This window comes from Anomaloglossus baeobatrachus, chromosome 11 (assembly GCF_048569485.1).
Source record: "Anomaloglossus baeobatrachus isolate aAnoBae1 chromosome 11, aAnoBae1.hap1, whole genome shotgun sequence".
NCBI classification, from domain to species: domain Eukaryota; kingdom Metazoa; phylum Chordata; class Amphibia; order Anura; family Aromobatidae; genus Anomaloglossus; species Anomaloglossus baeobatrachus.
In genome coordinates, this window is record NC_134363.1 from 32,041,404 (window position 1) to 32,055,518 (window position 14,115).

The window sequence follows — 14,115 nt, forward strand, 5'->3', positions numbered from 1 at the left end:
TAGGAGGTTGCTCCCAACATCTTGGAAACCTGACCTCATATCTCCTGAGTATGATGCTTGTGCAGATCCTTCTGTCTCCTGATCGCAGACAGACCGGTTGAATGATGTGTGCAAGTGACAAGAACCTAGAATTGTTGAGGGAACCCGGCATGAGGTTACTCCAAACATCTTGGAAACCTGACCTCATATCTTCTGTGTATGATGCTTGTGCAGATCCCCCTGTCTCCTGATCCCAGACAGACCGAATGATGTGATATCAGTGCTCTGCGGGGGACGGATCATCACTTCCAAGACTCTCATTCTTAGTGACATTGGCTGCATGTTTGGGGTTGTTCTGCTGCAGAATAAATTTGGAGCCAATCAGATGCCTCCTTGATGGTATTATATGAAGGATAAGTATCTGCCTGGATTTATCAGCATTGAGGAGACCAAGTAATGGGCAATGTTCAGGATCACAGATGCAGAAATTTAGTGCTGCAGATGAAATACTCATTATGTTTACTACTGTTCAATATCAGGCGATGTCCAGCAGTGCCATCAACTCAGCACTGGGACCCAACTACACCCATCTACTGTTTGGAGAAGTGTTGATCCGGCCCCCGCAGAGCCCTGGACGTGTTGATCCGGCCCCCGCAGAGCCCTGGACGTGTTGATCCGGCCCCCGCAGAGCCCTGGACGTGTTGATCCGGCCCCCGCAGAGCCCTGGACGCGTTGATCCGGCCCCCGCAGAGCCCTGGACGCGTTGATCCGGCCCCCGCAGAGCCCTGGACGCGTTGATCCGGCCCCCGCAGAGCCCTGGACGTGTTGATCCGGCCCCCGCAGAGCCCTGATTTCACGTCATCCCTTCTATCTGAAATCAAGAGAGAGAAGGCTCCACAGAAACCTCATACACAGAAGATCAGGGGACAGGTCTCCAAGATGTTGGAACAATCTCCTGCTGAAATCCTTCAAAAACTGTGAGCAAGTGACGAGAAAAAGTGATGAAGACAGGGGACGGTCATGGAGAATTGGGGAGGGAGGCGACGGGCGGTCACCAGATATTGATTGGAATTAGACTACTCTTTTGATCATTTACTTGGAATTTTGTTAATTGAAATTGATAAAAATAAACTATTATCACTTCTATTTTAGGAAGCTTTCTTCTCTTGCAGCCTTTTTTCCACGCCTGCCAGAAACATTTGCGCAGTGCTATGTATCTCCCCACGTGTGATCTGTGCATACGACATTCAGTAGAAGCATCTCTCCTTAAATATTTAATCTGCAGATTTATGTGATAGAACAAGGTGTTAACCCCTCCATTACCAATTTTCCCATTTTTACACTTTAGTTATTGATTTCAAAAGCCATCAATTTTCCATGGTATGACCACATAGGTGCTGGAAAACTTGGAAAAAAATTCCCAGTGCTGTGAAAGAGTGAAAAAAACCCCAAAAAGGTATAATACCAACAAGGTTTATAGAGTTTTTATTTATATTCAGTCCCTTTAAAATCATGCGGCCTGTGAAGATCTTTTCTGCGCCTCCTGGGCAGATGCCCAGTGACCGCCATGCTCAGGCCTACGGCCGTGCGCAGTAAGGACATGTATGCAGTATTTACTAGTGAACACTGCCTGCTCATATCATTAGATCCTAGCTCCTCCTGTGAGGTGTATGCCCCCAGCCCTTCCTGTGAAGTATATGCCCCCAGCTCCTCCTGTGATGTGTATGCCCCCAGCTCCTCCTGTAATGTGTATGCCCCCAGCTCCTCCTGTGATGTGTATGCCCCCAGCTCCTCCTGTAATGTGTATGCCCCCATCTCCTCCGGTGATGTATATGCCCCCAGCTCCTCCGGTGATGTGTATGCCCCCAGCTCCTCCAGGGATGTGTATGCCCCCAGCTCCTCCAGGGATGTGTATGCCCCCAGCTCCTCCAGGGATGTGTATGCCCCCAGCCCCTCCTGTGATGTATATGCCCCAGCCCCTCCTGTGATGTATAAGCCCCAGCCCCTCCTGAATTGGATATGCTCCAGCCTCTCCTGTGATGTATATGCCCCAGCCGCTCCTGAAATGGATATGCCCCAGCCCCTCCTGAAATGGATATGCCCCATCCCCTCCTGAAATGGATATGCCCCAGCCCCTCCTGAAATGGATATGCCCCAGACCCTCCTGAAATGAATATGCCCCAGCCCCTCCTGAAATGGATATGCCCCAGACCCTCCTGAATTGTATATGCTCCAGCCCCTCCTGAAATGGAGGGGCTGGGCTGGAATGGATATGCCCCAGACCCTCCTGTGATGTATATACCCACAGTGTCTACTGTGATGTATATGCCCCAGACCCTAATGTGATGTATAAGTCCCCAGCACCAAATATAGCAGGTCCTTTTCAAGTTAATAATTTTCTGTAGCCCCTGAAGGTTGGTAGAAATCTCCAAATGGCTCCCAGCAGAAAAAAGGTTCCCCATCCCTGCTCTAAGAGGACTTTACTACAAGGGATTGCAGGCTGAATAGTTACATAGTATTTTCCTATGGCGCCCAGCCACAGGGGATGAGATAAAATAATAAAACAGATTATATTTCCCAGTCCTAGGCTACTCCGTTGCCACCGATGCTCCATGCTGGTTTACGGCTTTTCCGGCCTTAAGCCGAGGGATTGGCCTCATACGGGGTGGGTTGCTATATGCTTCCCTGCCTATAGAGGGCACTACAGATCGGGAGGCATGAACAAGGCATATAGGGCAGAAAGAACCTTTAAGTTTCCTTTTTCTATTTCTACTTTTAAGCTTTCATATCTTAGTTATGAATATCATCACCATGAGATGTTGGATTTTGGCGACTGCCTGAGATGTCCCGCCGCGCGTTTCGCATTCATCCTGGAGCAGTGAAGCTCCGGGGCCGTGCCTTCGTGGCTTCTCCCTGGCACCGATCATGCCATGTGTTTGGTAATCTGGAGATTGTGGAGTGAGTGGTTTCGCTGTAATCTGCCTCCTGCATCTAGGCCTTCATTATCGCGCTCCCCTATCGCGGCGGAGCAGACGCCCCATATATCTCCCCATTTACAGCCGCAGTGGCCGCGCTCCGCTCATCCCGCCGGCGTCTTATCTGCGGCACCTCTCTGGATTCCTGTCTGCGCTTTTCTGCAGCTTCAATCAGCCGGCCGCCACAATGAGCTCCGGATACAATTCTTATCACAGGCAGAGCGCGGGTCGTCCGCGCCGCACACAACTTCACACATTGTTACCGCAACGAAGGAGGGAAAAGATGGCAGAAAGCGGAGGAAATGCTGAGCACAGCAGACTCTATACAGCGAGCACAGGCTGTGCACAGAAGAAAACGGAAACAAGCCCTACACACAATGTCACACACCGCAACACACCCAACACACCGCAACACACAAACGCAACACAGCACAACACACGCTCTACACACAATGTCACACACACACAACACATACTCTACACACACAGCATACTCGCTACACACACAATGCAACACGCTCTACAAACATACACAGCACACGCACTATACACACACACAACACTACGAAACACACCAAGAAGTGCTCCACACACACATGCACGCAACACGTTGTACACACACAACACATGGTCTACATACACGACGCCACGCAGTCACACTCTACAGGCGACGCCAGTCACACTCTACAGGCGACGCCACACGCACTCTACAGGCGACGCCACACGCACTCTACAGGCGACGCCACACGCACTCTACAGGCGACGCCACACGCACTCTACAGGCGACGCCACACACACTCTACAGGCGACGCCACACACACTCTACAGGCGACGCCACACACACTCTACAGGCGACGCCACACACACTCTACAGGCGACGCCACACACACTCTACAGGCGACGCCACACACACTCTACAGGCAACGCCACACACACTCTACAGGCGACGCCACACACACTCTACAGGCGACGCCACACACACTCTACAGGCGATGCCACACACACTCTACAGGCGACGCCACACACACTCTACAGGCGACGCCACACACACTCTACACAGAGACTATATGAGTTGATACACCGATTCCCATTCCCAGTCTTCCTGCCACAAGCAATCACACGGCTGCTGTCCGGGGCCACATACAAACGCCATATAACCGCCATCACAGAGGCCACATTATAGCGCCGCTATCAACCAATAAGGAAAATACAAAAACATGCAGCATACTGCACAGAAGTGTAACGCATCAAATTACACACAGACACCAGGATCACAGTCCTGCTGGGCCGGAGTATAAAAGCCTCTAACATTCTGTAGAGATTGGTACTCTTAAACAGTATCGCACATAAGTTTAGATACAGCAGTTCAGCAGATATTATTAGACATGATTGGCTTAGATACACTAGCTTAGATACCCGAGTCTCTTTGCGGCAGTGTTTCATGGATCACACATGATACGTTGGCTCAGCCCTGCGGTGTTACATCTATGAAAGCGAGTGACACATGATAACAGAACAGTCCCATAAATAATACATCCACCACTTACCCTACATAGACCCGTCCCCCGGGATGTCATACCCTTACCACAGCCACACATAGCAGAGCTGAGCGTGCGCTGGCTCCTCTGGGGTCTCACCTTTAAGTTCCCTGCGGTCCCGGTACCACCTCAGCGTGGCTTCAGGCTTCGTCCTGGGCGCGGAGCAGATCAGCTCCACTTGTCCTCCTTCGACCGCCTGCTCCTTTACTTCCACCACTGGGTTTTCTGGAGGAACTACAAGAAGAAGACCCCATTAATGAGCGAGATCGCAAGGCTACCTGGATAATGGTTCCCACTATGACAGAGTGAAGATTTCTCATCTAGTCCAGCACATTAGTGCAATATAGTGTTAGTGCGGCTAGCAGAATTCTGAATGCAGCTCTGGAGGAGACCGGCGTGGAAGAAGTTTTGAGGTCGGAGCTCGGCTTCAGATATTTACCCAGCACTGTGAGCGTGGCGATCTGGTGGTGCGTATCCTCCGTATACAGCTGGCAGAAGTAACCTCCTTCATCCTCCAGTTTCGCATTGGACAGATGGATCTTCACCAGTTTGGGTGTGAACTCCACCAACTGAAACCGCTCGTCTTTTAAGGCTGAAAACAGAGAGCAGAAGAAACACCGAGACATTAAAATGGCCAAATAGAATATTAATATCAGATTTAGCTTCAGAGGTCCAGAGATGGAGGTTCTGGTTAATGGGGACCTTGAGACAGTACAGGAAAAAGAGGAGGCAGAAACGACATGTAGGCCAAACGTGGAAGTCATAGGTTCAGAGACGGAAGTTCTGGTTAGTGGGGACCCTGAGACAGCACAAGAGAAGAGGGGCCAGAAGTGACATGTAGGCCAAACATGGAAGTCATAGGTTCAGAGACGGAAGTTCTGGTTAGTGGGGACCCTGAGATGGCACAAGAGAAGAGGGGCCAGCCAAACATGTTTGGAAGTCATAGGTTCAGAGATGGAAGTTCTGGGTAGTGGGGACCCTGAGATGGCACAAGAGAAGAGGGGCCAGAAGTGACATGGAGGCCAAACATGGAAGTCATAGGTTCAGAGATGGAAGTTCTGGGTAGTGGGGACCCTGAGATGGCTCAAGAGAAGAGGGGCCAGAAGTGACATGGAGGCCAAACATGGAAGTCATAGGTTCAGAGATGGAAGTTCTGGTTAGTGGGGATGTCGCGGGCGGAGGGGACGCGCTCGCCACGCTCGGGTCCGGGGCTTCTGCTGCTGCTGCTCGGTGGCTCGATCGGTGGGCCGGACCCTGGGACTCGAGCAGCGCTCCTCACCCGTGAGTGAAAAGAGGAGTGAAAAGAGGGTTGCAGGGACAGCGCGGCGCGGTGACGGACGGCACTGGTGTACTCACTCAGACAATCACTGATAGAGTCTCTGGTAAACCAAAACGGCCGGATGGACGGGTCAGGCAGCCGGCTGCAGCGTTGTTGTTGTGCTCTCCCCGGACGGCTGATGGCGGCTGTCTTTCCCTGCACCTTTTAGAATGTTCTGACTCCTGTGGTTGCCCACCGGTAGTCCGCTCTCCGGCGTATAGGTGCCGTGGGAGCCCGTTTTTTCCGCAGGCGCTGGCCCTTGGATCTCTAGCCTGTGGCGGTGGCTGTATATCCTCACGGTGTGAGCTTTTGCCTTCTGTCGGGACTTGGTTGTTGGGAAACCCCTGGGGTTCCTGTCACACTCGGATTTGACTATTGACGGCGGCTCCAAGCCTGGTCGGGGTCTGATGTCCCTGCCTGTGTGTGCTTAGCTTCACTCCGCTCCCCGGTTCGGTACCGGTGGGCCACCGCCCAACCCCGGTCTATGGTTCCACAGAGTTCCACTAACTCCTGCAGACGGCCACCACCGTCTGCCAACCTTGCTGTCAGTGCCTGGGCTCCTACCCAGGCACACGCAGACCTTTTACTCCTCTCACTTTCACCTCCTCAACTGATCTGTCTTCCTTTTCCCGCCTCCAGGCCTGTGAACTCCTCGGTGGGTGGGGCCAACCACCTGAGATGGCACAAGAGAAGAGAGACCAGAAGTGACATGTAGGCCAAACATGGAAGTCATAGGTTCAGAGATGGAAGTTCTGGTTAGTGGGGACCCTGAGACAGTACAGGAGAAAGAGGAGGCAGAAGCGATGTTTAAACCTATGACTTCCATGATTGGCCTAAACATCGCTTCTGCCCCTCTTTCTCCTGTGATGTCTCAGGGTCCCCAGTAACCAGAACTTTCGTCTCTAAACCTATGACTTCCATGATTGGCCTAGAGACGGAAGTTCTGGTTAGTGGGGACCCTGAGACATCACAGGACAAAGAAAGGGCAGAAGCGACATGTAGGCCAAACATGGAAATCATAGGTTCAGAGACCGAGGTTCTGGTTAGCGGGGACCCTGAGACAGCACAAGAGAAGAGGGGGCAGAAGTGACGTGTAGGCCAAACATGGAAATCATAGGTTCAGAGTGAGAAGTTCTGGTTAGTGGGGACCCTGAGACGGCACAAGAGAAAGAGGGGGCAGAAGCGACGTGTAGGCCAAACATGGAAGTCATAGGTTCAGAGTCAGAAGTTCTGGTTAGTGGGGACCCTGAGACGGCACAGGAGAAAGAGGGGGCAGAAGCGACGTGTAGGCCAAACATGGAAGTGTTAGGGAAGGAATACGGGGCATGGTCCAGCTCTTTAGTGGGGAAGGAGAGATAGAGGGACCAAGCTGTATAATCCAATTGATCTGTGCCACCATATGTGAGGAAACAGAAGATGTAATGACCACATCACGTAGTTCCATCAAGTTCCACCATTAAATTGAGCCCATTTTTGAAGGCAGACTCCCTCCTTCCTGATCTATATTGAAATTTCAGGGTTCCTGTGGCCATAGAGGAAAGTTTCCGGAGAGGCCATAGTCACGTGCACACCTGAGGAACCCATCACACCAGTGTTTATGGTTGTGAGGAAACACTTCGGACCAGGAGACCCTTACACAACCATTCCTGGTCTATAGAAGTGGTGGTCAAACATGCTCACTACTGCTCCAGCCCCACAGGGGTCTTTGGGTTTCAAGATCAGTGGAAATCTCAACAGCCGGACCACCAGGGACAAGGTAAGGCTGTCCAGAGATGCAACTATGATAGGTGCAGGGGCTACACTTGCACACGGGCCCTGGAGCCTAGGGGGTCCCTAAAATCTTTGGTCTAGAGAGGTAGTGGTGGTCACACATGCTCACTACTGCTCCAGTCCCACAGGGGACTTTGGGTTTCAAGATCAGTGGGAATCCCAACAGCCGGACCACCAGGGACAAGGTGTGGGTAAGGAACAAATGTTATTTATAGCTCAGTAGAGTAAATTGGGCCCCAACTGGGCACCTAATAATTGGGCGCCCAGTTGGGGCCCATGTGGCCCAAGTTACTCCACTGTCCTATAAATAACATTTGTTCCTTATCCCTGGTGGTCTGGCATTTGGGATTCCCACTGACCTTGAAACCCAAACTCCACCATCGGACTGGAGCAGTAGTGAGCATGTGTGACCACCACTATCTCTCCAGACAGAGGATTTTTGGGACCTCCAAGGCTCCAGGGCCCGTGTGCAGCCCCTGTGCCTATCATAGTTGCACCCCTGGACAGCCCCTTTAAGGCATGCTGTACAACGCTCTCCTTTCGCAGGGTGACAACCACTACGAGCTGCCATAACATCGCTCAGAATTGGTTACCCAGCTGTCCAGATATACATCTCCTGCTATACTGCTCATCCTGGGCCTCCTAGTTCACAAACAGAAAGTCAGAAAGATGGTGAAGACTGTCTCTTATACAGATGGCATGCATGGGATAATTTGTAAGATAATTGTACTGAATTCAGACGTCCGTCCGGTCTGGGAAAAAAACTAGGAGGCCATGAGAACGTCATAAACCTCTCTGCATTATTTAAACAGTGTACGGTAGTATAATCTTGGCAATATGTGGCGGTATTATATGGACCAAAATGACAAAAATGATAAATGTCTGAATTCAGCCTCAGGGATCAGGGCTAGGGATTAATAAGGAGTACCTTCTAATAGTTTGAAGATGGCTTTTCTTGCCATTTCAGTCCATATAATACCGCCATATAGTGCCATGATAATACTAATGTACACCGTCTAATTCCTGGCCAGCCAACCTCTGTTAACTACACCCCCATTTACTAGGAGGCCATGAGAACATCATAAACCTCTCTGCATTATTTAAACAGTGTACAGTAATATTATCTTTGCACTATGTAGCGGTATTATATGGACCTAAATGACAAAAATGATACACTGACATCTGAATTCAGATTTATGGACCAGGGCTAGGGAATAATAATAATAATAATAATATTGAGTACCTTCCAATAGTTTGAATATGGCTTTTCTTGCCATTTCTGTCCATATAGTACCGCCATAGAGTACTAAGATAATACTACTGTATACTGTTTATATCCTGGCCAGCCCACTTCTCCTACCTACACCCCTGTTTACTAGGAGGTCATGAGAACATCATAATCCACTCTGTATTATTTAAACAGTGTACGGTAGTATTATCTTGGCACTATGTGGCAGTATTATATGGACTGAAATTACAAAAATGATACATGGATGTCTGAAATCAGCCTTTGGGACCAGGGCTAGGGACTAATATTATTGAGTACCTTCTAATAGTTTGAAGATGGCTTTTCTTGCCATTTCAGTCCATATAATACCGTCATATGGTGCCAAAATAATACTACTGTAAACCGCTTAAATCATGTTCAGCCCATCCCTCCTAACTACATACCCGTTTACTAGGAAACCATGAGAACATCGTAAACCTCTCTGCATTATTTAAACAGTGTACGGTAGTATTATCGTGGCACTATGTGGCGGTATTATATGGGCTGAAAAGACAAGAAAACCCAAGCTAATACTACTGTACACTGTTTAAATACTGGCCAGCCCATCCCTCCTAACTACATCCCTGTTTACTAGGAGGCCATGAGAACATCGTAAACCATTCTGTATCATTTAAACAGTATACGGTAGTATTATCTTGGCACAATGTGGCAGTATTATATGGAGCAAAATGATAAAAATGTTAAACGGATGTCTGAATTCAGCCTTATGGACCAGGGCTAGGGATTAATAATAATAATAATAATAATAATAATGAGTACCTTCTAATAGTTGGAAGATGGCTTTTCTTGCCATTTCAGTCCATACAATACCGCCATATAGTGCCAAGATAATACTACTGTACACCGTTTAAATGCTGACCAGCCCACTTCTCCTAACCACATACTCATTTACTAGGAAGCCATCAGAACATCGTAAACAACCCTGTATTATTTAAACAGTGTATGGTAGTATTATCTTGGCAATGTCTGGCGGTATCATATGGACCGAAATGACAAACGTGATACACGGACATCTGAATTAAGCCTTAGGGACCAGGGCTAGGGATTAATAATAATGAGCACCTTCTAATAGTTGGAAGATGGCTTTTCTTGCCAGTTCAGTCCATATAATACCGCCATATAGTGCCAAGATACTACTACTGTACACAGTTTTAAATCCTGGCCAGCCCACCCCTCCTAACTACATCCCTGTTTACTAGGAGGTCATGAGAACATCGTAACCCACTCTGTATTATTTAAACAGTGTATGGTAGTATTATTTTGGCACTATGTGGCGGTATTGTTTGGGCTGAAAAGGCAAGAAAACCCAAGATAATACTACTGTACACTGTTTCAATCCTGGCCAGTCCATCCCTCCTAACTACATCCCCGTTTACTAGGAGACCATGAGAACATCATAAGCCTCTCTGTATTTTTAAACAGTGTATGGTAGTATTATCTTAGCACTATGTGGAGGTATTATATGGGCTGAAGAGGCAAGAAAATCCAAGATAATACTACTGTACACTGTTTAAATCCTGGCCAGCCCATCCCTCCTAACTACATCCCTATTTACTAGGAGACCATGAGAACATTGTAAACCACTCTATATTACTTAAACAGTGTACGGTAGTATTATCTTGGCACTATGTGGCGGTATTATATGGGCGAAAATGACAAAATATCAAATTTTTGCTTCCTCTGGCTGCAGAAATATCTAATTATCTACAGAGGAAGCTTTTTTTCTTTTTTTTCCCCCAAATCCGACCCCTCCCTCCTCCTCTTTTTTTTTTCTGCTGAAGTTACAGCTACTGAATGCAAACTGCAGATGTCGGGATAAAATTAGAAGTGGATTAGAATTAGCCTGAATCCCCGAAGAGGAGGGGGTATCATTATGGTAAACGGCAGCGTTTAACCTCCCCTCGTCTACCAGCGTCTCCTCCTGTACCCAGACGCAGGGAGACTTTAATTCCAGCCGACAGTAATGGAGCGGTGACACCGGAATTAATAGGTCCCTGAATCTTCTACATCGGCATATATAAAGGAAATACCGAGCAACCTGCCAAGAATATGGAATCAGGGGCGACATTATCGCAGACTCCATAATATACCGCTACCCACAACCCAATATGTTCTGCTGAGACTTGTAGTCCCACTTTAACCCCCATCTAAAATTTCTCATTTAAAGGGCAACTCAGTTTAGGACTGATATTCACATCAATGTTTCCCAGATTAATAAAATAGATTTTTTTTCCAGAAATTATCACATTCTTCCTTCTTGCCCCTTGTTTTTCCCCCCTTCTTCCTGGGCCAATAGTCACCCCTCCTGGGTAATGCATTGGCAAAGGTAAGGGGCGCGGGAATACGGCTAACAAAAGAAGTTGCCACTTTTCTGATTTAACTCCATTCTTCAAATAGGTGAAAGTTGGTACTACAGATGTAGCAAAGGTTAGCTTGTCTCTGCCTGTTTCTATGTTATCTATCACAAGAAGAAAAGAGGTAATTTGACACCTTACTTGACATCGGTCAATTGCTTGCACAATGTTGAGTTATCGAGACCTGTGTAGAGGAGTTATCAAGATGAGAGTCATGCTAACTTTTGCTACATCTGTGCTCCATATATTGAAAAAGAACTTGGAATTTTGATACATTGGTCGTGGGTCTATAGGCTTTTTTAGGAAAATCAAAAGGTTCTTAAACTGTTGAGTTTGTGCTGCTGTTATCAAGAGGAGAGTCATGCTAACTTTTGCTACATCTGTACTCCATTTTTATATATATATATATATATATATATATATATAGTACAGATGTAGCAAAAGTTAGCATGATTCTCCTCTTGATAACAGCACAAACTAAACAGTTTAAGAACCTTTTGATTTTCCTAAAAAAGCCTATAGACCCATGACTGATAAATGGAAATGGAAATTTCCATATATCAGTCATGGGTTTATAGGCTTTTTTTTGTAAAATCAAAGGTTCTTAAACAGTTTAGTTTGCACTGTTTGCAAGACGAGAGTCATACTAACTTTTGCTACATCTGTTCTCCAAATATTGAAAAGGAACTGGGAATATTCATATAATCGGTTGTGGGTTTATATGCTTTTTTTTTGTAAACTCAAAGGTTCCTAAACAGTTTAGTTTGTGTTGTCATCAAGATGAGTGTCATGCTAACTTTTGCTACATCTGTACTCCATACATTGTAAAGGAACTGGGAATATTCATATATCAGTTGTGGGTTTCTAGGCTTTTTCTTGTAAACTCGAAGGTTCTTAAACTGCTTAGTTTGTGTCGATATCAAGGGGAGAGTCATGCTAACTTTTGCTACATCTGTACTGCATATATTGAAAAGAAACTGGGAATTTTCATATATCGGTCGTGGGTTTATAGGCTCTTTTTTTGTAAACTCAAAATAACTTGATATCGGTAAATGGCAAGAACAATGCGGAGTTATCGAGCGAGAGAAAAACCTGTGTAGAGTTAAGAGTAGAGTCATGCTAACTTTTGCTACATCTGTACTCCATATATTGTATAGGAACTGGGAATATTCATACATTGGTAGTGGGTTTATAGGCTTTTTTTTGTAGAAGCAAAGGTTCTTAAACTATTTAGTTTGTGCCGTTACCAAGATGAGTGTCATGCTAACTTTTGCTACATCTGTGCTTCATATATTGAAAAGGAACTTGGAATTTTCATATATCGGTCGTGGGTTTATAGACTTTTTTTGTAAACTCAAAATAACTTGATATCGGTCAATGGCAAGAACAATGTGGAGTTATCGAGTGGGAGAAACACCTGTGTAGAGTTATTAAGATGAGTGTCATGCTATGTCTGTGCTCCATATATTGAAAACCAACTGCTAGGAATTTTCATATATCGGTTCTGGGTTTATAGGCTTTTTTTTTTTCAAACTCAACTGTTTAGTTTGCGCAGTTATCAAGAGGAGAGTCATGCTAACTTTTGCTACATCTGTACTCATATATATATATATATATATATATATATATATATATATATATATATATATATATATATATATATATATATATATAAAAGGAACTGGGAATTTTCATATATTGGTCATGGGTTTATAGGCTTTTTTTGTGTTTATTTTGTGCTGTTATCAACATGAGAGTCATGATAACTTTTGCTACATCTGTACTCCATATACTGAAAGTGAACTCGAAATTTTCAGATATCGGTCATGTTTTTTTTGTAAACGCAAAGGATTTAAATTGTTTAGTTTGCGCTGTTTCATCTCCGCTTGCTGTCAGTGAATAGAAATGTTCTTTTTAAAGGCAGCGTCAGCTCGACAAGTTTTCCACAAGGTCATTTCTGGGCCTCGGATATCCCCTTTAAGGAAGCGTGCAGAGACGGCAAGTGGAATAGTTGCATAGGCAACAGCCAGAGCTAAACAGAGGCACAAATCCAGTCCGTACTGTTAAAAAATTGTCCCTGAAGGTCTCGATATGCTTTATTTCTTCATCATTTTGGTCTAAAAATAATTTTTGCATTTGTTTTCCACTAAAGATTTTGCACTTTTTGGTTCCACGCACATTGCTAACTGCAGAATGAGTTAACAGAGAATACATCAGTGAGCTCGTTCAGCGTTTGCAAGATTTATGTTGTCTTTTTTGGTGATTAAGGAGCACAGACTACATCAAAGTTGAATTCAACTGTGATATGGTCACAAAGAGGCACAGACGAGTTCTAAAGATAGGTACTGAAGGAAGACAAGGGCAACGGATAAAAACAAGGTGTCTGGGACCACCAGGGCTGTGCCGCTCTACTTAAAGGTCTTTTTTGGTGATTAATAACCACAGACTACATAAAAGTTGGGTTCAACTTTGGAACTCTTATGTGCCAATTTGTGACCACATCAATGTTGAGTTCATCTTTGATGTGGTCTGTGGTTATTAATCACCAAAGAAGACCTTAAGTAGTAGAGCAGCACAGCCCTCGTGGTCCGAAATACCTTTTGCCTTTTTTCCGTTGTCCTTAGCTTCCTTCAATACCTATCTTTGATGTGGTCACAAATTGGCACAGTAGAGTTCCAAAGATAGGTATTGAAGGAAGCCAAGGACAACGGAAAAAAGGCAAGGTGTTTGGGACCACCAGGGCTTTGCTGCACTACTTAAGGTCTTCTTTGGTGATTAATAACCACAGACCACATCAAAGTTGAGCTCAACTTTGATGTGGTCACAAATTGGCACAGATGAGTTCTAAAGGTAGGTACTGAAGGAAGCCAAGGATGATGAGTAAAAACAAACA

At 46.1% G+C, this 14,115-nt stretch overlaps 1 protein-coding gene across 1 annotated transcript in view; it reads right to left on the bottom strand.

The window, feature by feature from the left end:
* CADM4 (cell adhesion molecule 4) overlaps positions 1-14,115 on the bottom strand; it is a 423,983-nt gene that overhangs the window by 55,659 nt on the left and 354,209 nt on the right. The window contains exons 3-4 of the mRNA XM_075328501.1: positions 4,932-5,084; positions 4,592-4,726 (exon numbers count right to left, since the gene is read on the bottom strand). Of these exons, the coding sequence (XP_075184616.1) occupies positions 4,592-4,726; positions 4,932-5,084 (288 nt within the window). The remainder of the gene's footprint in view (positions 1-4,591; positions 4,727-4,931; positions 5,085-14,115) is intronic.